At 35.5% G+C, this 25429-nt stretch overlaps 1 protein-coding gene across 6 annotated transcripts in view; it reads left to right on the forward strand.

Moving 5' to 3' along the window:
* The window catches only part of NCOA1 (nuclear receptor coactivator 1), a 237210-nt gene that overhangs the window by 132669 nt on the left and 79112 nt on the right, over positions 1 to 25429 (forward strand). For all 6 annotated transcript variants that reach the window (XM_059405242.1, XM_059405246.1, XM_059405243.1 and 3 more), the window contains 3 exons: positions 331 to 485; positions 13875 to 13980; positions 19662 to 19828. In XM_059405242.1, the coding sequence (XP_059261225.1) occupies positions 13892 to 13980; positions 19662 to 19828 (256 nt within the window). In that variant the 5' untranslated portion in view covers positions 331 to 485; positions 13875 to 13891. The remainder of the gene's footprint in view (positions 1 to 330; positions 486 to 13874; positions 13981 to 19661; positions 19829 to 25429) is intronic.

Raw genomic sequence — 25429 nt, forward strand, 5'->3', positions numbered from 1 at the left:
GCAGAGGCCCTAGCCCACTGAGCCACCCAGGTACACCTGCCATAAAAAATTTTTAAAAGACACATAAATGGCTCTTTCAGAAGATTAAGGGCAGAATGTAATTATGTATTACCTAAGTAGCAGTCTTAAATAGGAATACGGATCTAATCACCTCAGGACTTCACCTGTAAAATCATATCTTAGTCCATTGTCTGTTGGAAGTGTTTTTCCGTATGGTATTAAAAGTTGTAATTTTTTTTTCTTCATGCAGCATTTCTGACCTTTGTCATTTCTTAGAGAATAAAGTGGCAATCTTATATTCCTTCTGCTTTTATTTTTTTCTCCTTTTAGTTGTTTGCGTAATTGGCCTTAAATGAGGTGAGAGTGAAGAAACTAGAACCATCTCTGGAAACCTCGCTACCCCATCCCCTGGAAGCTACCCTCCGGAGTACTAGATTTGACCATATCTGTTTTGAGGACTCATTATGAACAAAGAAGTCTCCCAGGTGGGAATTGTAGCTCTGTTTTTAAAGAACTTTGTCTCTACAAAAAGTATGGAGAGAAAATGATTACCTGCTGACTCTTTTTGTTAATGGAAATAATGTTTGATTTGAAAGTTTCAGGGTATTTATAAAACATGTGCTGACATTCCTAAAGGGAAATGTTAGATAAGTTCTAGATTACATTTTATGAACCACTTTAATGCATGCTGAAATGAATATAGGGCTCATATCAATATTTTACGAGACCCTCATTATTGAATTAAAAATGGCAAGCAGAAAAACTATACTGAACTATCCCTCAATTTGATCTGTATATATCTAACATGTATGCAGTCAATAAATCTATATTTGGTGCCCCCCCCCTTTTTGTAATATTTGGGCATTTTTTATGTAGTTGTTTTCTAAGAGTTTGTGAGCTGAGGGAATAGTATTTTGTGAATCCATGAACATGATGAACATGCAGCAAGCCAAGACAGTAGGTAAAAAGCTGAAGATAAATCAGAAACTGATAAATCAGTTAAGTGGAAGACTTCCAGCAGGAAGTTTTTTAAATTAGTAGGTTATACAATATACAGATAAAAGTTACAAATTTTAAATGTAGAACTCTTGAGTTCCCATGTACCAAACATATTTGTTAAACAGGTTAAGAAGTAGAATATCAGCACCCCAGAAAGCCCTCTCATCCCTGCCCCAGCAGCACACCCACCCACTCACTTTAAAGGACAAGGCTGTCACCATCGAGAGGTAGCTGTCAACTTGAAGAGTGGGGTTTAACAATCATAGAAGTTAAAGGCAGTTAAATTTAGTTGGCTGACAAGCAACACCTATGTTTGGAATAAACAGTGAATTTGGGAGATGAAAGCAAGACTATTTGTAGGCAGAGAGCTTTAAAGCAGGGACTGGAGGTGCAAAATGATTTGAGGAGATATGCATTTTATCCTGCTACTTCTCACGTTAAAATCCCATTGGTTTCTAGAACACACTCCTGATTTCTGGCCTTTATAAACTGGTGATATTTATTAACTTACATTTTCTGTTATTTGAAATCAGACTTGATTCTCAATAAAGAAAGAGAGGTGAATTAATAAAGCATTTTGAATATTAAAAAGCCATTTTGCAGAGTAGGGTGTATTATAATTCAGAGAAATTTTAATCACATAGGAGAGCCCTCTCTTATTTAAGAGTTTTCAGGAGGAGAATGTTAGTACCATGACTTTATGAAAGAGAAAGAGAAGGAAAACAGAATGATCTAATGATTGATCTCTAGTGTGGGTGTCTTTTCCTGTAACTCATTGTTCATTGAGTGACTTAATGTTTATCAAAAACAATTTTACAACTGTTACATAGTTGCCAGCTTGGTATGCCCTGTATGTCCATTGCCCACTTTCACCAGTTGTAAACTTTTTGTTACATTTACTTTATCTTTCTCTGTATTTACTATTATTTTTGCTTCTCCTCTCCCACCACCACTATGATGACCATGAATCATTTGAGAACAAGTTGTAGACATTTATATCTTCCATTCTTAAGTATTCAGTGTGTTTCTCCTACTTAATCGCAACATAATAATGAAATTCAGGAAACAACATTTTCATTATTGTTGTTATTTCATTTATATTTATATTCCTATTAGAATTTTATCAGTCATCTGATCCACAATCACACACTATGAGTTGTTACAGCTATTTGGTTTCTTAACCTGGAATTCGCTATCAGCTTTTGTCTTCCATAAAACTGACATTTTGGAAGAGTACAGGTCAGCTGTTTGGTACAGTAGTACTCATTGTGAGCTTGATATCTCTTTTCATCTATGTTCCTTTCTAAAGAGACTATAATGTGGGACTTTAGAGAGTCATGGATTTGTTAACTGAGAACTTGTCTGGTAGAACAAAGCCTGTAAAGATTTTTTTCAGGAGAAAGTCTGTTAAAACATGGTAAGAGTCCAGAATCCCAAAAGGGTGATTCCTAAAGATGATTTGGGTGTTATTGAAAAGAATTTTATGTATGTATGTTTGTATACATATCTTAAAATCCAGCAATATTTATTAATTTTTGGACAAAAAACAGGGTTTGTAATGGCAAAATTTTTTATCTTAACGAAATAGCGCATTTACGTTTTAAAGTGGATTACATCTTACAGGAAATAATTGTTTTATATTGTAATGGCAAGAGAAGAAGTCAGGATTAGATACATGATCAATTTTATTTATTTCTGTGTGATATTTGGACTAAGAATTGAGAAGACTCTGTTTGTGTGTTTGAGATTCTTGTAAATACCACCCAGGTTTCTCGAAGTGGCATAATTTAATGTCAGCTTTTCTGGGAAAACAAATGAAGAAGCAAGCATTCTAGTGTAGAAGCAAAAGCAAAAGTGGGAATCTATCGTTAGCTTTTCTGCTTATCAGTTATGTGACTGTAGTTTAATTGTATAAGTTAAAGCATAGCCAGAATCTGGAATCAACTACCCACGAATGATTTTTACCTCTGCCACTTGACAAAGTTGAGCAGATTAAATAATGTTTCTGAGCCTGTGTTACCTCATTTCTAAAATGTATTATAGTATTACCTCTCATATTTTATGAGTGAATGAATTAGTAAGGTTTGATTGGCATGTAGTAAATCCTACGTGTTGGTCATCTCATTTTCATCATTATCATTGTCAGATAGTAGTTTCTTTATCAATAAGATAAAACTGTTGAACTCAGTCTATGATTCTGTAAATAGAAATAATAATTATACTTCATAGAGCAGTTGGAGGAATAGATGAGTTAATACATATAAAATACATAAACACTATATATATTATTAATTTGTCATAGCCTTTAAATGCATGTTAATAGGCCTCCTTTTTTGTGAACCTTTTTATTATTTTGTTTCTTTCAAATTCTTTGTTACTGACTTTATACTGTGCAAGTGAAAACAGGCAAGATAGGCATTTCATATATTCTTAAGTGGCCTATATAGTTAAAAAGTTAAGCAGTGCACTAGATGGCAATTGCTAGGGTCCCTCTGATTCTGAAAGCTTGTATTATTTTCCATTGCTTCTGAAATATAGGCTTTATTTTCATAGTTGTTATTCTGTTGAGAACACTGGAAAGTGAAATTTGAATTTCACTTGTGTAGAGTTCTTCCTTCATTGGACATTGCACTGGAAGGAATATAGTTAGTTCGGTTAGTATGATCATTGAAGAAATGTTAATGCTATTTAACCAGCTAGTCACCTGAAATGCTTGGGGATTTTTTTTTTCCATTTCCCAGTGGGTATTAAGGTTTTTGCCAAAAATAAGTGAATCAAGTGAGATGACTTAAACTTTAAGCTAGGCTTTAAAAAGTACATATTCTTCTATAAATTTGGGCAGTGAAAATTATATGTACATTTATATTGTGATTTTCTTCATGTTCCTTCTGTTCTAGTTGGGGGATGACCCTGAAATTAACTGGAGGTTTACCTGACTTGATCATTTTCTAGTGCCCTCAGAATATGATTCCATTGTTTTGCCAAGTAATTGATATGCAGCTCTGTTACTTTGGTACTTCTGCTACCTTATAACTGTAAGGATCAAATTTTAGTATATTTATTTTTCTTTGATTGGTTTATATATGTACATTTAACCAGACTGTATTCTGAAATTGGTTTCTAAAATATTTGAGGAAAATTGAACAACTTCTGATCGGGGGCTTAATCGTTTATTTTAGATACTGGAATATTTTTTAAAGATTTACTTATTTATTTTAGAGAGAGAGAGAAGGGTGCACATGCATGCTAGCACGGGAAGGGGCAAAGGGAGAGGGAGAGAAGCAGATTCCCCACTGAGCACAAGGCGTGATACAGGGCTTGATCTCAAGACCCTGAGATCATGACCTGAGCCAAAACCAAGAGTCAGATGCTTAACTGACTGAGCCACCAAGGTCCCCCTCGATATTGGAATAATTTTATGTAGTAAATGTGATTTTGGTTTTGGATAATCATCTGTGAATTATCTGTGTCTAATGCTGATATTCATTCTCTTCTGGCGACAGCTTCTAGCTGATTTTGTGCTCATTAGTATTCGAATCTGAAAGAGGGTGGAATTGATGGGAAGAGAGAGACAATGAAATTTTTATCACTTAGTTTTGTCTCTCTAATCACCATTTTCTTTTTTTAAGGCTATTACTTCTTTGCTAAACTATTATAAACTTTTCTGCTGTGCACATGCAAGTAAATAACACTTTGTTGTTTACACAGTTAAAGAGAGCTATGGTCAGGAAGACTGATTTTAATCTCTTTTTTATACTTATTTTAAGAAATACCAACACATTTTCCATAAGGTAGAATGATATAGAACTAATTTTTTGGAAGACATGTACAGTGTATCTACAATTACCCAATGTTGTACAATAACCAGGAATCATCTAGTACCATGGATTTGCAAGGAAATGTTGAGGGTTGTTTCTGCCCAGTTGTCTTAATAAGATAGCATTCCACAAATTTGTATTTCATATGCTGACTGTCTATCCTTAGGCACAAATTCATACAACAGGAGTATTTTAGCAAGGTGAATGCATATATGTTTATTTTTTAATCTTGAAAAATTAAATTTTAAATAAAGTCATTGTGAGTAATTTAAAATATTAGGTTTTAAAACTAATTTGATTTTTCTCTTTTTCCTATATTTTTGTTAATAGAAAACAAAAAATAAACTTTTATAGCTTTTCCAAACTTACTCTTTCCATTTAGAAAAAAAAATACAAAGAAAGAAAGCATTCTCTTAATCTGTAGGATGAACTTTTAATGGTAAACATAAAATGTATTAAGTGCAGTTTTTCAAACATTACATAGTTTTAGAATTTAAGTTATCAAGTCCTTGATAATGTCTTTATTATTAACATAATATCAATAAGATTTTGCACAGGATTTGCTTTTAAGAAAAATCTGATGTTTTATAGAATCAATTAGAATTGAGATAAAAATGACGTCTTTATTTTTAAGAATTCATTGCTTTGATCCATTTATTTCCTTTTTTTTAAATTCCTGGCCATAAGAGTTCAGCTACTGTGGAATACTATGCAGCCATCAAAAGAAATGAAAGCTTGCCATTTGCAACAATGTGGATAGAACTAGAGGGTATCATGCTAAGTGAAATAAGTTCATCAGAGAAAGACAATTATCATATGATCTGACTGACACAAGAAATTTGAGAGGCTGGGCTAGGGTCATAGGGAATAGGGAGGGAAAAAATGAAATAAGATGGGATCAGGAGGGAGACAAACCATAAGAGACTGTTAATCTCACGAAACAAACTAAGGATTGCAGGGTGGTGGTTGGGGGTAGGATTAGGGTGGCTGGGTTATGGACATTAGGGAAGGTATGTGCTATGGTGAGTGCTATGAAAAGCCTGATGATTCACATACCAGTACCTCTGGTGCAAATAGTACATTATGTATTTTTTTTTAAAAAGTTCAGATACTGGCAGGCCACTTATGGCAGAGATTATGGCAGGAGTTCTTCTCTGGGCCAGGGAGAGAGCCATTATCTGAGTTCTGGTCTCTGGCTTTGTGGATTCAGAGAGACTTTTTGTTTCCAGGCATTTAAGGAAATCTTTGTTTAGGCATTAGCTTCAAAATATCTGTTTTTTTTTTTTTAACAAAAAATTAGGAATCATTCAGAGAAACAGGAAAGTAAGGCATATAGAGAGGAAAAATAGCAATTAATAGAAACTGTCTTTAAGGAAGTCTAGGAATTGCTCTTACTCCAGTAAGGAAAAGTAGATAAATTGGATTTCATCAAAATTAAAGACTTTGTTCATAAAACAAAATGTTTACAAATCATGTATCTGGTAGAGGTGAGGTACCCTAATATAAAGAACTCTCATAGGGTGTCAGGATGGCCGAGTGGTCTAAGGCGCCAGAATCACAATGAACTCTCAAAAATAAAAAGACAAATAACCCAATTTTAAAATGGGCAAAGTGACATTCTCCAAAGAATATATAAAAATGGCCAATAAGCACATGAAAAAGCACAGTAGGGAAATAAATGCAAATCAAAACTGTAATGAGATACCATTTCACAACCCCTAGCATGGCCAGAGTTAAGATAAAATTACAAAACACAAAATAACAAATTTCGTGAGGATGTGGAGAAATTGGAACAATTGTACATTTCTGGTAAAAAATTAAGGTGGTATAGCCACTGTGGAAGACAGTTTGGCAGTTCCTCCAAAAGCTAAAGAGAGTTACAGTATGATGCAGTAGTTCCAGTCCAAGAATACTAAGAGAATTGAAGACATTGATGCATATAAATGTTCACGGAATCATTATTGATAAATAGCCCCTGAAATGGAAAAACCTAATGTATATCAACTGATGAATAAACAAAATGTGGATATTTGAAAAATGGAAAATTACTCAACCATAACAAGTACGGTGAAAATCCCCAAAGTCCCCACACTTGATCACATGAGAAAGATTTCAATTGACAAGGGATTAAAACGACAAGAAAACTGAAAACTTCTTTTAGAGAACCTTAGGTGTCTGAGAAATATTTCTATATGGCAGCTGCTCAGTGCAGGAGCTTTGTTTATCATGATTTTCCTATGTGATTCTTTTCTTACAGCTGTCAGCTTGGAGAGGTTTAGCTCGCAGAATGCCCCCTCATCATGTCTATGCTGTTTTGTGCTAATTGCCTGCTAAGCATTTTAATGTGTAAGAGTTGTTTACTAACATATTGTTACTTACTTTTCAAATTGTATGGTTCTCAGCTAAGTCTGGAGGATGAGTGACAAATGTCTTATGTTCTAGAAATTTATAATTCAACTGAAATGTAAAACACTGACCTATTTCTTCAGCCCCACCTGTTTGGTTTTGTCTGGTCTATTTGAGATAGATGTGGTTTCTAATTCCTAAAATGGTTCTCTGCAGATTGCTTGAGGTTGTTTGGGTACAACTTAGCAAGTCTTCAAATCAACAGGGAACTTTTACTCAGAAACCTTACCTCTTTTTAAAAGGTGATACGCAAATTGGTTTCCTGAAACCCACATTTCTTTTCTTAATGAACCTTATTTAAGTACCCTTACTGCCAAACGTAAAGCCATTCCACAAATAGAAGAGCTGTAATAGTTCTTACTCATCAGAGGTTTTGCATTCCACGATCTGTATATTGTGTTTTGTAAATAGAAAGCAGTTAATACCAGAATCATATCATCAGCACATTGTTGGTGACTCTCTCATAGCTTCTTATTGTTGGCTCTTCTTTTGGTAGGCCAGCCTGTCTGGCTGCTGTTGAATTATTGTCTAATGTCTCCTTAGCCTCAGAATCTCAGATAAATGTAGGAGATATCAATCTCTAGCCAGTAGTCTGAAGGGTGCACGGTCTGGGGAATCTTGTTTTAAGTCTAGCTCAGAATTATCCAGTCTGTGAGACTGTATTAGTTATGTTTACAGTTGTATGACTGTAACGTGACTTCATGTCTCTACAGTACTATAGAATATTGTGGGGGATTCCCCCCAAATAGTAGAGTTTTACCTTTTCAAAATTAGAAGAGATATTCTCCAATTTCTAGATCAAGAAGACAGGTTTTTTGGGGTTTTTTTCCCCATTGAGAACAGGGTAACAAGGATTTCAAGCAAGCGTAGTTTCTCAGTTATAGGAAAGAATTCCAAAGCTTTATGAAAGATTCCAGAAAATATTTAACTATAAAATATCTTAAATATCCTTTAAACTTTCAAATGTCATATTACTTAAGGAGCTTTATCACTTTTAATTCATCGCCTATTTTAGCTTTTACATCTTTTAGACATTATGTTGGATACTGGATATATAATAAAAAGATCTAATAACTGTCTTTGAGTTCATAATCTAGAAGGGGAGACACACAGGAGAATTATAATTTATAGCATAGTGTAATAAGAAGTGTATGGCCCTTTGAATTTTGAGAGCTAGTAGAATTTCAGATGGGTATAACCTAATGTCTTTGGAGGCAAAAAAGATGGGCAGATAAGAAAGTAAGTAGTCCCTGAGCAGGAGGTGTAGGGAGTTAGCTGGTTTCCTTTCTTTCAGTTGAGCAAACTCTAAAGTCTTCTCTTTCATTTTCTTCCCCTCTTCATTTTCTGTCTACTTCTATTGAAAAGTTTAGAGTTAATGTTCCTTCATTATTATAAAATTTGTTGCAGAATTTCATTTTTTCTATTAATACATTTAAAAATATTGCACTTTATTTCTATGTGAATATAAAATGAAGTGGCTTCTTCTGTGATATTTGGTTAACCTCATTTATGTTTCTATGAATACATTACTTAGATGATTATTGTTATTTTGGGTTTGGGTTTCAGAATAGATGCTAAAAACATGCCAGATCTTTTGACATCTTTTTTGTTGTGGTGGTAGTTGTTACAAGGCTTGCATATTTGCCTTTGCATTGAGGCTGTCCACCTTAAACTGTAATTATTTTCCTTTTCGTGGGTCCTTTCTCTCTCCCCACCACAGGAGATTTAACAAGTATTTTTTATGATGACATCAATTGACAATGCAGCTCATCTCATTTATTTATCATTAATGGAAGTCTGGATCTTAAAAGTCCAGCATATTTTATACATGTTGAGTTTGAGGTGACAGTGAGCTATTCCAATGAAAAAAGCCATTTAGCAATTGGAAACTTAAATACCAAATTACTGAGATGAGAAAGATTGTACTCCCCTTCATAGCAGGAGTCTTAGAATGAAAATTAGGTCTTGTCATTCCTCTGTTCTTTACCTTCCACTGATTGCCTAATTCAGTCAGAAAAAAGCTCAAGTCTTTAAAATGATTTTTTCTGGCCTTACACAGTGTAGCCTCCTGTGATCTTTCAGAGCTTATCACCGTCCTCACTCCCCGGTTTTGGCTACACTAATCTTTCATGTTTCTCAAAAAGCATAGTTATGTGCTGGCCTTGAGGCCTTAAAGCTCGTCCCTCTGCCTCACCTCCTTCAAGTCTTTGCTTATATTCTCACCTTCTCAGTGAGACCTTTTCTAACTACTTAAAATTCTATTTAAAATTCTACTTAAAATTGCTATCCCTTCCCTTCCACACAGTCTCTATTTTCACCTGGTCTTTCTCTTCAACACTTATCACCTTCTAATAACTCCATAACTTACTTTTAAATTTTATGTATTGTCTCTCTCCCTCGCAATAGAATGAAACTCTGTGAGGACAGGGTTATTTTAAGATTTTGTCAGAGAGAGAGAGTGCACACAAGCAGGGAGAGCAGCAGGCAGAGGGAGAAGCAGGCTCCCGCTGAGCAGGGAGCACGATGTGGGACTCAAACCCAGGACCCTGGGATCATGACCTGAGCCGAAGGCAGACACTTAACTGACTGAGCCACCCAGGCATCCCAAGGACAGTGATTTTTATAAATTTTATTCACAGCTGTCTCCCCAGTACCTAAAACAGAGGCTGGCATATACTAGGAGATTGATAAATACTTATTGCTAAGTTAAGTTAGGGTTACCCACATTGAGATTTAAAGTTTTCTGACTAAAGTTACAGATTTTATTTTTATCTTTTTATCTTTCGACACCCCCACCCCCCCACGTCGAGCTCTCTGCTCAGCGGGGAGTCTGCTCCCTCGGCCTCTCCCCCTGCTCATGCTCTCTGTCTGAAATAAGCAGATAAAATCTTTTTAAAAAATATAATCTATAAATACTTTTTTAAAAGATTTTATTTATGTATTTGACAGAGATTACAAATGCAGAGAGGCAGGTGTTGGGGTGGGGGGAGGGGAAGCAGGCTCCCTGCTGAGCAGAGAGCCAATGTGAGGCTTGATCCCAAGACCCTGAGATCATGATCTGAGCTGAAAGCAGACTTAACCCACTGAGCCACCCAAGGCCCCCATAATCTATAAATGCTTGATTGAACAGAAGTTTAGTCACTTATTCACCAAGTTCTGTAATAGACACACAACAGGTGAGAGCTGATGGAAACTTTGTATATTATGTAAAGGAGGTTAAATGTCCTGTTTGCAGTGAGGATTTAGTGAAGGGTTTTAAGCAAAGATTGAGATGATTACATTTTTGATAGCCTGGTGGCTCAGGGAGACCATCTGGAAAGTTATTTTAATAGTCCAGCAGGAGACAGTGAGAGGAGAATTTGAGAAAGGGATGGATTTTGGAAACAATTGGGAAATAAAAATTGACAAATTTTGGTGTCTGCTTGCATGCGGAGAAGAAGCTAGAATGATTCCAACATACTGAGAGAAGAAATTGATGAGGTGATATTAAGTTCATTTTTGGAAAGTTAAATTTGAAGTGCCTATGTGATATCTCGATAGAGATTCGTGGTGAAGAATTGGATTCAGGGCCTGAGACCCAGGAGGTCTGAGCTAGAGATAGAGTTTCAGGGATAATCAGTACAGAGATGTGTTTTGAAATCATGTTGAGTGAGTGGTTTTACCCCAGGATAATATATGTAGTCTGAGGGAAAAAGAGATGTAGAACGTTAAGACCATAAGGAATTCTGACTCCGAATAATTGGGCAAAAAGTACTAAGAATGAAGTAAGAAGAAAATGACACTAATTGCAATCCCTCAGGTCATGACTTAAACATCACCTCTTCAGAGAAGGCTCGGGTGATCCCCCAATTAAAATTAGGTTTCCTCTGTTGCTTCTCTCTATGAACCGTATTCTTTTTCTTTGTAACTTTTATCACAATTTAAAAGTATATGTTGGGGCACCTGGGTGGCTCAGTCAGTTAAACGTCTACCTTTGGCTCAGGTCATGATCCCAGGGTCGTGAGATCCAGCCTCACGTTGGGCTCCCTGCTCAATGGGGAGCCTGCTTCTCCCTCCCCCTGCTTGTGTGCACTCGAATGCACTTGCTTGCTCTCTCCCTCTCAAATGAATAAGTCTTCTAAAAAAGAAAAAGAATATATACAATGGACTACTATGCAACCATAAAAAACCCCAAATCTTGCTATGTTAAATTTGCAATGATGTGGAAGGGTATTATGGAAGAGATCAGTCAGAGATCATATGATCTTTCTGACACGAGGAATTTGAGAGGCAGAGCTGGGGATCGTGTGGGGAAGGGAAGAAAAAAATGAAACAAGATGGGACCAAACCATAAGAGACTCTTAATCTCAGGAAATAAACTGAAGGTTGCTGGAGGGGAGAGGGTTGGGAGGGATGGGGATGATGGGAGATGGACTTTGGAGAGGGTATGTGCTATGGTGATTACTGTGAAGTGTGTAAGACTGATGACTCACAGAGCTGTACCCCTGAAACAAATAATACATTATATGTTTATTTAAAAAAAAGAAAAAAATCAACAAAATTATACGTTATTTTTGTGTCTCTTCAAGTTTATGTTTTGTACTCCATGAAGACAGGAACCTCTCTTTTGCTGTCCATTATTTCCTCAGTTTTTAGCACAGTGCCTGATGCATGATAGACATACAGATTCATTTATTTTCTAAGTGTTTGTTAAGGTGTGGGATCACAGAAGCCAGTGGATGACAATGTTTTAGAACATAACTATTTTAAATGCTGCTCCGAGTAATCCAATAAAATAATAATAATATAAGTTAGCAGATATTGAGCAGTAAGAAATGAAGGAATGAGAAGTGCCCATTGTATTTATTGATGAGGAGGTTTGGAATGAGTTATCCCCTGAGTGAACACTGCCCCTAGAGCTGTTTCCAGTAGCCAGCTTCTCCGGAACTACAGTGTGCTCTTTACACACACTATTCAGTCCTCACGACAGATCTGAAGGTAGGTGAAGGTAATTATTATCCCTGTGTTACAGATGAGGAATTAGGTTTAAGGAGATTATACACTTTGCCCAAGAATAAGCAGGTAGTGGTTAATCCAGGACTTAAATAAACTTAAGGCCTTTCTGACCCCAAAGCCCATCTTTAATCACCATACTCCAGTGGGGGACCCAGTTGATTCCTCATCAGGGAACTGATACCTTGAAAATGACATTTGAGCAGGAATGGTTTAGGTGCTGTTTATAGGACAGATTAGAAGTGAGAGTGACTGGAATTGAGAAACCAGATACATGGATCTTGCATCAATCCAGAATGAGGCATTTGGTTCCAACTGGAATTATAACTATGTCTGAGAATAAAGAAGGAGGGGAGAATCTAAGATCTCTTATTAAGGAAAAATTGACAGGACATAGATACCAGTTAGGAATAAGGAGTAAAAGGGACAAGTAAAAAGTAATTATAAGACTGCAATCCTAGGCAGTGGAGATTTCTGTGAACGCCACTTCAAATACGGGAAAAATTCAAATTGTGCCCTTTTGTTGCATGAAATAATAAATTTGTGATTAGAATTTTAGGTACTATTTATACACTGAGAAGGGAAATGACAGTCTTTGGTATTGAGAAAGGGCTAGTAACAGAGTAAATTTTCGAACTAGAGGAAAAAGATGTACTCCGATGTATTAATAAAAACCATGTGAGTGATTCTTAGATCTCAGCATTTTTTATAAGATACTTTATAAGCACAGCTGCCATTGCTGTGGTTTAATGATTTTATAATTTAAGGCAAAGCTAAAAGTTTTTCACATTTAACAAGAATTTTCTTTCCTTTTATAAGGGTAGATGGAGTGAAAGAGAATGGAGGAGGTGTATTGTTTGGCACTAATTAAACACAAAAGGTAGTGATAAATATAAGGCCAGGAATAGGGTTCTGAGGGCCATTAGGGATTCTGCAGAGACTAGTGGTTGATAGGGACAGGTCAGAAGGGATCTGTAAGTGCAGTCACTAACTGGCACAACATGTGAGAGAGAGAGACCTGGCTGACATGCTCAGGGAAATGACTTTGTGTTCTCTGGCATCTATACCAAGATCCTAACATAGACTAAACATTTGATCTTTGTCTCCTGACTACATAGACACGAGGTTAGGAGTATAGAATTCAAAGTTGGTAAGTATCAAATCTAGTTCATCGCTTTAACTTTAATTGTATATGTATTATTTATTTTCCTAACAATATAAAGTCCCAAACCTTATGAGTAAAAGTCATTTAAAGTTCTTTTCAAAGTATAACCCAAAATAAATGTAAAAATATAATTTCTCTGACTCCCAAATTATTCATTGTTTTTACACTTACATCTGAAAGTGATTTTTTTCCTCTGAAAAAAATTTCAGTATCTACTTCATTATTCGAACAATATTTTCATCCTGATTGACCTTTATGATTTCATAGGGGCTTATTAATTTTGTTTCACAGATACAGAAAAGAAATGTAGAAATAATAACTAGCTGATGATTCTGTGCTTTTCTGTAGATGTGGTTGTTTCATGATGACTGTAATTAGCTATTCATTGAGAGAAAACTGTGTTTAGATATCTTCTAATGTAAAGGAGCTTCTTCCTCCCCTATGGTTAGAAAGTTGACCAGGGTGGATTTCTTACTGTTGGCCTTCCTTTTTAGGTGTGAAGTTTTTCAACATGAGTGGCCTTGGAGACAGTTCATCTGACCCTGCTAACCCAGACTCACATAAGAGGAAAGGATCGCCATGTGACACACTGGCATCAAGGTAGGAACACTCTTTTCCTAGTCTATATCTGGGAGAGCATCTTTATCATTTTCATTGACACTTTGGAGCCCTTGTTTCATCTACTCCAAGTTTCCTGGTCTTGAGTCCCTTAGACTTACCATGTTCTCTCGCTTCCCCAGGGCCTTTGCATATGCTGCTCCCTTACTCCAGCTTGCTCCCTCTAGATTTATAGTCAACATATAATCAACACCTATATGTTTTCCAGATGCCAGCTTAGACATTACCACCTTAAAAGAAACGTCCTCTTATTTCCATAACTATTATTTTAAATCTCCCTCATTCATGTATCTGTCTCACATGTATGTTTATAGCTCTGCTCCATAATTTCAAGTTTTTACTGATTCTTGTGATCATTTTATGAATCCCTGGCTTCTCCATAGCACACTTAGGCTGCCATTTGGTAAGGACCTTGTCTGTTCTTACCATGTTATCCCTGGTTCGTAGCATAGTATTTGTGAGTATAGTAAGTATAGTAAGGACACAGTAAATATTTTTCAAGTGTATGAATAAATCCATTGTACATCTTTAATTGCTGTCTTAGAACATTATGGTCTTAGTAGAACAAAGAAATATATTGTTGTAATATTAGGATTTTTAAAGAATGCCTATTTGTGAAATTAGATATTTGTATATTATAAGGGATATGATCACCTTAAATAGGCTAAAAGAGAGTAATTGCTAAGAAGATACTAACAAACACCAGATAGAGAAGGGACCTTAATCACATCAAAAGAGCAGCTTCCCACCTGAGAGGAGAAGAGTGGGGATCCATTCACCTTCTAGGATCTCCAGCAAGCTTTCTCGGCCTTTCACTATTTCCGATAATAGTGATAATTCTTTGTTGTAGATGCCATCCTGTATATTGTACAATGTTTAGCAATATCCCTGGCTTTCACACACTAGAGGCCAGTAGCATCTTTATGTCAGTTCTGATAACCAAAATGTCACTGCAAGTTGCGATTACCAAAAATTTCTTCAAACATTATCAAATGTTTGTCAGTATTTCCCAAGGATGGGGAAAGCAATATGGCTCCAGTTGATAATCACTGACCTTGAGAGTGAAGTAGCAGAAGACTCTTTTGTCACTGGATTACATGCTTCTTTCTTCCGGGGCTCAGGAGGAGAAAAGGATTTTAATAGGAGAGTGAGTGCCAGGGCTCCAGGCTGGAGAGAGAAGTTAATCAGTTCAGAGACCTCTTGTAGAGAGATCATAATCTAAGCACTCATAACCACAGGTAAGTCCAGATGCTCAGAGGAATGTTGATATCAAGATACAATGGAGCTCTGTGTTATCAGAGTTAATGTTCTTATGTAAAGTCAGTCCTTTTCAAAGGAAAACTTACGAATAAATAAAACTTTTTTAGATTTAATTTTTTGTTTGGGGGAATTTTTTTAATCTACAAAAGTAGAGAGACTAAGAGACTATTTATAGACATCACATAATTGTTCATATTTTACAGTATTATTAGTATTATGTTAATATTTGCTTGAATAAAGACAGTAAAATGATTAATGATTAAATTATCTGTCTGCAACTAAATTCTCCATTTTTAATAATCATATAGATAAGGATTGGTAATAATGAATGTTTATAAATATATATTGTACCATACTGTATACTATATATACATATACTATAATATAATGTACTCTTTTCAGCATGTATCTTGAGCTATAAATACATATAGATTCAGTCCTGTCACTTTTTGATGAAATAGTGTATTATAGGAATGTACCCCGTTTGAAAAATCTATTTCTCTACGGAGAGACATTCCCTATAGATAAATAACCTTTTTGTTAGAAATTTTCGTCCTTACCGCTAGCACTGCAGCAAACATCCTCATACACATCTCCTACTTTACATGTAAGAGTTCTGTTAGGATCTGTGTACATTTTTATGTTAACTAGGTCACTACCACATTGCTCTTCAAAAAACAAGCATTGAGAGTTCTTTTTTCTCACATCCTTACCCACACTATTCTCTCCTCACTTTAACTCTTTGCCAATCTGATGAATGTGGGGTTAAGTTTTATGTATATTTAACCAACCACTAGTTAAATTGATCATGATTTTTCTTTTCCTCTTCTGTGAATTTCCTGGTTGTATCTTTTGCCCATATTCCTGCTAGGGTATTTATCCTTTTCCTTTTCATCTATAAGAGTTATTTTTAGGGGCACCTGGGTGGCTCAGTGGGTTAAAGCCTCTGCCTTCAGCTCGGGTCATATCTCGGGGTCTTGGGATCAAGCCCCGCATCGCATCAGGCTCTCTGCCCAGCAAGGAGCCTGCTTCCCTCTCCCTCTCTGCCTGCCTCTCTACCTCCTTGTGATCTCTGCCTGTCAAATAAATAAATAAAATCTTTTTTAAAAAAAGAGTTATTTTTAATTTTCTAGCGACTACTTTGTTTTGCTTATATTTGATGCAAGTATCTTCTCCCAGTCTGTTTAACTCTGTTTTTGAAATCTGTTGATGTATCTCGGAACCTTCAGTTTTCATGTGTCAAGCTCTTGGGGGATCTTATTAAAGAATTTTTTCCCCTCTGCCTTAGGCCTTAACTGTATTTTTATGTATTTTCCCCTAAAACATATTTAGAGTTTTCATTAATCTGGAATTTATTTTTGTGTGTGATAGATACAGTTTTATTTTTTCCCATGTAGCTCATAAGTAATTATGACCCTATCCTTTCGATGCTTTTGTGCTGTTACCTTTATCATAGATCAAGTTCCCGAATAGATAGGGATCTGGTTCTGAACTTTCTTAAGACAATCACCTTGATCTCTGAAGGGGCAAGTCACTCTTCCTTTTCATTTTTCAGTATTGTTTTCCCTCTTCTTATCCCTTTAACTTTCAATTCAGATGTTTCTTCTGGAAAAAAATACTCCTGGGATTTGGATTAGAATTTCATTTACTTTTATAGATTAAGTTGGGGGAGAAATGACATTTTTATTTTCTAGACTCCAGATTCTAGAGTGTTCTTATTTATATATAAAGGCTGTTCACTTATTCAAGTCTTCCCTGTTCTTCAGTAACAGCTTATAAATTTCCCTTTTGAAAACCTACCTCATCTTTAGTTAGATGTATCCCAGTGTACTACCAAATTTTTATTGTTTTTAGAAATGGTTTTGTCTATTATACTTTCTAATTGGCAGTTTTTAATACCGAGGAATACTAATGATTTGGGATTATTGGTCTCGTGTGCATGTGCATCCAGTGTTCTGAACTTTCCTATTTGTTTAATGGCTTATCTGTAGGTCTTTGTTTTTTGTACATGTATAATCATGTTATTAAAAATATTAAAAATTTAATATATTTTTCTCTTAGATGTTTTAAAGACAATCCTTATATGTTTGTAAGAACAATCCTTACATTTGTATGTTTGCTTTCAAAATACTTGAAAACATTCCCTCCTTCAGTTTTATAAATGTGGGCCTTAGTTTCAATTGCTATTTTTGGTATGGTAAACCAAAACTTTGTGATTTTGAAACTGATTGAGTTTTCCCATGAATACCACTTTGTCACGTTTCTTTTGGTTTTGTTATCACCTACTGACTCTTCATTAATCGTGAAGAGCATATGTTAGACTTCAGGTATTGCCAGCCCTGTCCACAGGAGCCCTGATAGAGTTTCTTAGTAGTTGTTTGGTGGGGTGAGATGTCTCGTTTCGCCTCCTATTACCTCTTCTCCATTCCTTAACTCCACTGGAGAATGGAGATTAAAACGCTGGTCTCAGAATGGCAGGTAGCAGTGCCTTGTGCTTGTGTAACATTTCTAATTTAGCTCAACAGGTCTTTATTAAGTGCCTGCTATTCAGCCAGCATGGTGTGCATGTTATTACGGATGTTAAGTGAAGTGAGACAGGTTTTCTATCTTCAGGGAGCTTACAAATCTGGTCATGCCACGCATTCCTCTTCTGAAACCCTTCTAGGCTTCCTTTTACCCTGAAAATAAGTGTTCATAGCCAAAATGGTGATGATAGATAACATTTATTGAACTAATAGCCAGGAACTCTGCCAAGCATTTTACATGTATCATCTTTTTTAATCCTCACACAATTCTGGGAGATAATTAATGTCATCATCCTTGTTTTGCGGATAAAGAAATTGAAGCTTAGAGAAGTTAAATTGCTTCTGAGTAACTTGCCCAGCATTACACAGCTAATAAATGACCAAGGAGGTTTGAACTTGTGCTTTTAAGCAACGCACTGTGCATACTCTTTATCTTGGTGTATGCGAGAGCCCTCATGATCTGGCCTGGACCTCATCTCTTGCCCTTTTGTTTCTTACTTATAGTTCAAGCATACTGAACTACCTATAGGTCCTTTAACTTGACATTTCCATTCCCAGTTTATAACTTTGAAAAAGCTCTGGGTGGGTTTATCTGCCTCCCCAACCCTGAAACCAACCCCTCTCTACCACTAGGTTTGGACTCGTCTTTCTCTAGGTTTAGGTGCTTTTTCTGTGAGCTTCTCTAATGAAAGGTTTTAAAGATAAAGACAATATGATTGTTGTAGTTTTAAAATTTGATTTTGTTTTGGGATGTGTACTATTTTGTAGCATCTTGTTTTACATAGTTAAATACAGTTGATTGTCAACTTATTATGTTGTTATGGAAATGTTATTGCTTTTATAGTTTTTTTATTATGAAAAGTAAGAGATATTTTAATTGTTGCCAATTATGAGGTTTTTAAAAAGCAACTGGTCTTTCCCTCTTTTCACCTCTTTTTTTCTGCCACTTTTCTACCATTATACCAGATGATTTTGATTGCTGCTTATAAAACAAAGAGCTATTTGTGTCCAGTCTTTCTTATTATGTTAATTTGATAATGGAAAAATTCATTTCAAAGTAATACTTCACTATCTTTGTATGTATTACATGAAGCAAGTTGCCTGATGATTTGGCTAATTAACCCAGAAGTAAAGACTGGAAAACAAAAGTGAACAATATTCATTCAGTACATTGGAATGAATATAAAGTGCTAGCTTTTTGCACTATTATCCTTTGTTCTTATTCCAAATTGATTTTATTTTTTACATTTATGAGAACTTATAAATAGATGTTCTTTCTATTTTTAGAACAAAGTTTATACAAAAGACCTTGTTCTCTGTACCTTTGTCTCTCTATTGATTTTTTATTCTTCTTTTACTTTTTGGATGGAAACTCTTTTTGATAGGACCAACTAATGGTCAAATCATTATAAGAATCAAGAGTTCATCAGATTTCTTTCAGTAGCAAAAAAATTAAGACAGTTTATCAGATTTCCAAGTATAACTTATTTGAATCGTAGTATAGTCTCCACTGCTTAACTTATAATATTTAGAATGTAAAATAAATTCCAAATGCAACTTGTATATGTACCATCTGCTTCCTTTTAACATCTAACATTCATTCGCTATTTGAAATAATTGATGTATTTATATCATTGAGGAAATAACTTCTGTGATGGCAGTCATTCTTTTTACGTACTTTGGCCAGAATTGTTTTCTGTACTTCGGTATTTCGTAGTATCTGTTTTTCAGATGTGAATTTAGATTGTTTTCAAAATCTGACTTTATATTCCGGATAAGATTACAGATCTCTATAAGTATGTAAATATTAAGTACTTGAAGAGAGAAGGAAGTACGGTGGTAGAAATGTACACTGACTGGTTTTTCTTTGTGTAACAGCACTGAAAAGAGGCGCAGGGAGCAAGAAAATAAATATTTAGAAGAGCTAGCTGAGTTACTGTCTGCCAACATCAGTGACATTGACAGTTTGAGTGTAAAGCCAGACAAATGCAAGATTTTGAAGAAGACAGTCGATCAGATACAGCTAATGAAGAGAATGGAACAAGGTAAACAAAACCAAACCCATAGCTGTGTGCTTTGTTATGAAGACCTTTATAATATGCAATTTTATTTTTTTATTATAAAGAAATTGCATTGAATCTCATAATCTTATTAAAGCATGTTTGTTTAGATGGTCTTTATTTTAGAAAGTGAATCTGAGAGGCTTCTTGTTATAACAACAAGGCTTATTAATTTAACATGAACACTTGTTGCCTTGGTTGGTTATGGAACCTGGTATCCTAGGGAATTGAGTTAAGACACATAAGTTGTGGTATCAGACGGGATGCTCTGGCATGGTGTTAAAAGACAATAGCTCACTTGTAGGAAAATCCCTCCATCTGAATAATAAGCCTGGGCTCTGAGTGTGGGAAACAGTGTTCTATGAGAACACCCTGATTTTTTTTATGATTTGTATTTGTACTTACTCATATTTACTCAGCACCCATACCACAAAACCCCTTACAAAGAACTAAAGTAGATACAAAAGCAGAGTACTTTGGAGTGAAATTCCCACACCTGGCCCCAAGGCATTCCCAAAGAACAAGTGATTTAATGCTAAAAATTTATGTAACATATGAGGAAGTAATCTACAGTAAGTAGGAACACATACAACAAATGGAATAGACCCAAAAGAACATCAGATGAAAAGCAATGTCAAAAGAGTATAAACAAATATATTTATGATGATTAAAGTGATAGGATTTTAAGATTTTATAAGTTGGAAAGTAGATCGTCTAGTGACAGCTGATTGAGCAGAGAGGAGAAGCTGGTATTTTTAAGTATGCAAAGGGGAGAGCCAGTAAGAGGCTACATGTCTCCTTGCTGCTTGGTCTCAAACCCTGACAGCCTGACTCATACTCCCTAAGTCAGAGGTGGGAGGACTCTTCTGGGGACACTGAGCAGTCCAAAGGAAGAGACGTATAGACACTGATCATTGGGAATGATCCGCACATGACCAAATCAGTTCTCTGCCTTGCCCCCTCTATTCACAGAGCTGCCAGTCAGCATTTTAGTACCTCACTTTTTAATATGAATAAAAATCCAGATATTTGAGGAAAGGCTGTAATCAAACAAAGAGAAAAAGAAAAGGCACAAATCAAGCCAGTAGAAAAAACGGGAACTTAGAGAAAGCAGAGACAATGCAGGGAGCAGAAAAAAACTTAAAACCATCCAACAGTCCCTCAGAGACAAAAAGGAAAATATTTCATGTATGAAATAATAATAAGATGCTATAAAATAAAACATTCACAACATCAAATAACCTTTGGTACTTAAAATCAGGATAGCCGAAATAAACTTTATCTCTTTACCTTGTTTTCTACTCTTTGCCTACTCACACCCTCTGCCTGATCATTTTGGGCACTCTCTGCCTCAAGTATTTGCACTTTCTGTTACTTTTGTCTGGAATGTTCTTTCCCATATATATATATACTCTCTTTCCCAGATATATACTTTCTCAGATATGTACATTCTCTCACTCCTTATATGTCTGTGTTCAAACATTTCTTCTCAATGAACTTGTCCATAACTATCCTGTCTAATACATACACACCTCCACAGCTTCCTTGACTTATTTTCCCTCAGTGTTTTTTGCACCTAACATGTTACATGTGCTACATGTTCATTGTCCGCCTACTCCCACTAGAGCTTCATGAGGGCAGGGATTTTTGCTTGTTCATCACTGTGTCATCAATACCTAAAGCAGTTCCTGGCTACATAGTAGACTTTCAGTGAGTATCTGTTGAAAAATAGATGAAGGGTTGAAAAAGAATGTGAAGAAATCCCTTAGAAAGTAAAATAAAAAGATAAGCAGTGGAAAACCAAGAGAAAGATGAAAATGTATGGGATTAGTTCAGGAGATATAACATATGATTAATTCCAGAGAAAGAGAACAAACCAAATAGAAGGGAGGAAATTATAAGCATAGTAGTACAAAAGCAAAACAGCACACTTCTCAGAATTAGAGAGATGTGGGTTTCCAGATTGAAAGTACTCATATGGTGCCCAGCATAGTGAATAAAAAAGAAAAGGAAAAAAAAACAACTCACATCACTGCACAATTTTCAGACACGAGAGAGAAAAGAAATGAGAGAGAAAAAAATAGACAACACACTAGACTCAGAATGTGTCCAAATTTCTGAATAACAGTACTAAAAAATGAGAATTCTAAACCTGGAATTCTATGTGCATCCAAATGAAGTATGAGTGCAAAATAAAGACATTCTCAGACCTTCAGAGCCTGAATATTCAGCCAACATTTCAGAATTGAAAAGTTGGTTTTTTGTTTGTTTGTTTGTTTGTTTTGTTTTTTCAGAAATACCTAGTAAAACCAAGGTAGTAAACCAAGAAAGAAAGGCAATAGGATCTTAATCCAGGGAAACCATGGAATCTTAACAGAAGAAAGGTAAAAGGAGACCCAGGATTACAGTTGTGCATCAGCCTAAAAACATAGCCAGTCCCAGTTGGAGCAGGTGGATGAGGGACTTAAGGAGGAATACTTCCATAGGAAAAAAAAGGGGGGGGGGCAGAATATATGATGACTGACCAAACTGAGAGGAATTTTTCAACTCTTGGGGATAGTTTAGAGATGAGTTGTTCTAAAAAAGAAAAAAAACAAAACAAAACACAAAATATAAGAAACATAAATTATAGCACACATCTGGCTCATTTGTGAAGTATATTTATATAGCCATAGTAACATAGATGTTAAATACTGATTGTTCTAAAAATTGTTGTAACTGTATTGGGAGGACGGAAGGACGGAGAAGTATGTATGTAGAAGGTGGGTGTAAGTAAGCTCAAGTCTTACTTTTCATGATAGCAGGTCAGTAATGTCTGTCGAGGACATAATCCAGGATACAGCAAATAAACATATTATTGAGAAATACAGAATGTATTAGTTAGGATATAGGCTAGGCTACTGTAACAAGAGACCAAAGTACAGTGGCTTTAACAAGATAATCTAGGTATGTGTCAGAGGTTGTAATTCCTTCTGTCTTTTCTGCTGTGCCCTTCCTAGTGTATTGCCATCACCTCTGTGGTCACACATGGCTCATCTGTCTATATCCCTGCTGACAGGAAGGGGGAAGAAGAAAATGGGAAGACACACTTCTTTCCTTTTAAGGATAAAACCCAGAAATTGCATGTCATTTCTGTCCACATTCCTTAAGCCAGAAAGTTGGTCCTGCAGCCACTCCTGCCTTAGGATTTACCTAAAACTTTAGATGTTTTGTTTTTCACACATAGTTATTTAATTTACTTGAACTTGATAGTTTATGTTTTTCAGCAAACTAATGTTTAAAAACAAAAACATGTCTTAGTGTCATAAACATATAAATTAATGAAGGAAGTATGTCTTAGAACTAAATGAGAAATTTTTATACCTTAATATTAAAAAGATAAATAATCCAATTTAAAAATGGGCAAAGGCTCTGAATAGACTTTTCTCCAAAGACATATAAATGACGAACATGTTCAATATCATTAGCCATCAGAGAAACGCAAATCAAAACCACAATAAGATACTAGATGGCTATGATCAAAGAAACAGATTAACAGGTGTTGGTAAGGATGAGAGAAATTTGAACCCCCATACGCTGCTTTTAAGAACGTAAAATAAAATTGTGGAGCCACTTTGGGAAACAGTCCAGTAGTCCCACAAAATGTTAAACATAGAGTTACCATATCGCTCAGCAATTCCATTTGTAGGTATAAACCTGAGACAAATGAAAACATATGTCTACATGAAAACTTGCACACAGATGTTCATAACATCATTATTCATAAAGAGCTGAAAAGTAGGAACAACTCCTATCTATCAGCTGATCAATGGATAAGTAAAGGGAGGTATACTTAATGTAATGGAATATCATTTGGCAACAAAAAGGAATCAAGTACTGACAAATGCTTCAATATGGATGAACCTTGAAAACATGCTAAGCAAAAGAAGCCAGTCACAAAGAACCACACATTGTATGATTCCATTTATATAAAATGATCAGAATAGGCAAATCCATAGAAACAAAGTAGATTGGTGGTTGCCTAGGGCTTGGGAGTATCGGGAAAATGGAGAGTGAGTACTAAAGGGCACGAGGCTTCCTTTTTGGGTGATGAATATGTCCTAAAATTTATTGTGATGATAGTTGCTCAACTCTGTGAATATACTAAAAACCATTGAATTTTATGCTTTAAATACATGAATGGTATGCTATGTGAATTGTAGCTCAGTAAAGCTGTTATTATAAATACTGTAAGAGATGACATTTTATACCTATTAGAGTCACAAAACTAAAAAGAAAAAAAAAAGTGCCATCAGTTGCCAGTGAAGGTGCAGAGAAACAAAAACCCTTAAACCTTACTAGAGATACATTCTCTTTAGAGAGTAGTCTGTCAGACTTAGCCCTTTAAAAAAAAAAAAAAAAAAAAAAAGATATTGTTTATTTGAGAGAGAGTTAAATGCAAGAAAGCACAAGTGGTTGGGAAAACAAAGGGAGAGGGAGAAGCAGGCTCCCCACTGAACGAGGAACCCAGTGCTGGCTCGATCCCAGGACCCTGGGATCATGACCTGAGCTGAAGGCAGAGACTTAACCAACCGAACCACCCAGGTGGCCCAAGCTTAATGATGTCAAAAATGCACAGACCCTATATGATCCAGCAACTTCACTTTTATTTACCTTAAAGAAGCTGCCACACATGTAGAAAAAAGGAAATACTGAAAATAGTTTATTACGGCACTGTATGTGGTGGTCAAAGGACTGTCAGGGGTGGACTAGGAAGTCTAACTGTGAGTTGTTCATATGATATAATACCATATCCCAGTTCAAATGAATGGATTAAATCTTCATCAGTGTGCTTAAATCTCAAACATAATAGTGAATGGCAAAAGTAAGTAGGAAAAGTATATTTATGTAAACTTTAAAACACAAAACTAATATATTATTCAGGAATTCATACATGTGTACTTAAGTAATAAAAACAGGCTTAGAAATTATTACTCTGACCTGAGAATACAGATTAGTTCTGAAAAGGGATAAAGGAGGAGCGGTGGCAGAACGTTAGTTCTATGGGCAGCATTTTATTTTTTTAAAAAGGAAGGACCTGAAGCAAATGTTAACATCTGTGAAAAACGAACAGTGGATATGTGAACGTATGCTATGTCATTTTCTGTATTTTTTGGAATATATGAAATAGTTCATATTTTAAAGTGAAAAAATGAGTCTCTATATTCAATAATACCACATTTGGTTTTTGGCTGACTAACTAACTAGTTTGACAGATTGGAAACTTATTTAAGGATGGTGCTGCTTTAAGATGATGGATGGCTTTTTCAACATCACTGCACAAAAGAATTTCAGATCATTTAGCAGTTACGGATTTATCAATCGGATCACCATGACATGAATGTGAAAGGTTAGCTAATTCATGCAGGCTCACTAAAGGAAAAAGCATTTGTTCACTCTTTATTCAGTGGCAATTGATCAAATCAGAAAAGGATGAAGAAAAATGGAGAAAACTGTCATTCTACTACAATTTAGCATTTCTTAAAAACTTTAAGTGTAGACTTTCTAAACAGTCTATATATTTATACCATTTTTCCCATTGTTGGA

This window comes from Mustela nigripes, chromosome 7 (genome assembly GCF_022355385.1).
Source record: "Mustela nigripes isolate SB6536 chromosome 7, MUSNIG.SB6536, whole genome shotgun sequence".
Classification (NCBI taxonomy): Eukaryota; Metazoa; Chordata; class Mammalia; order Carnivora; family Mustelidae; genus Mustela; species Mustela nigripes.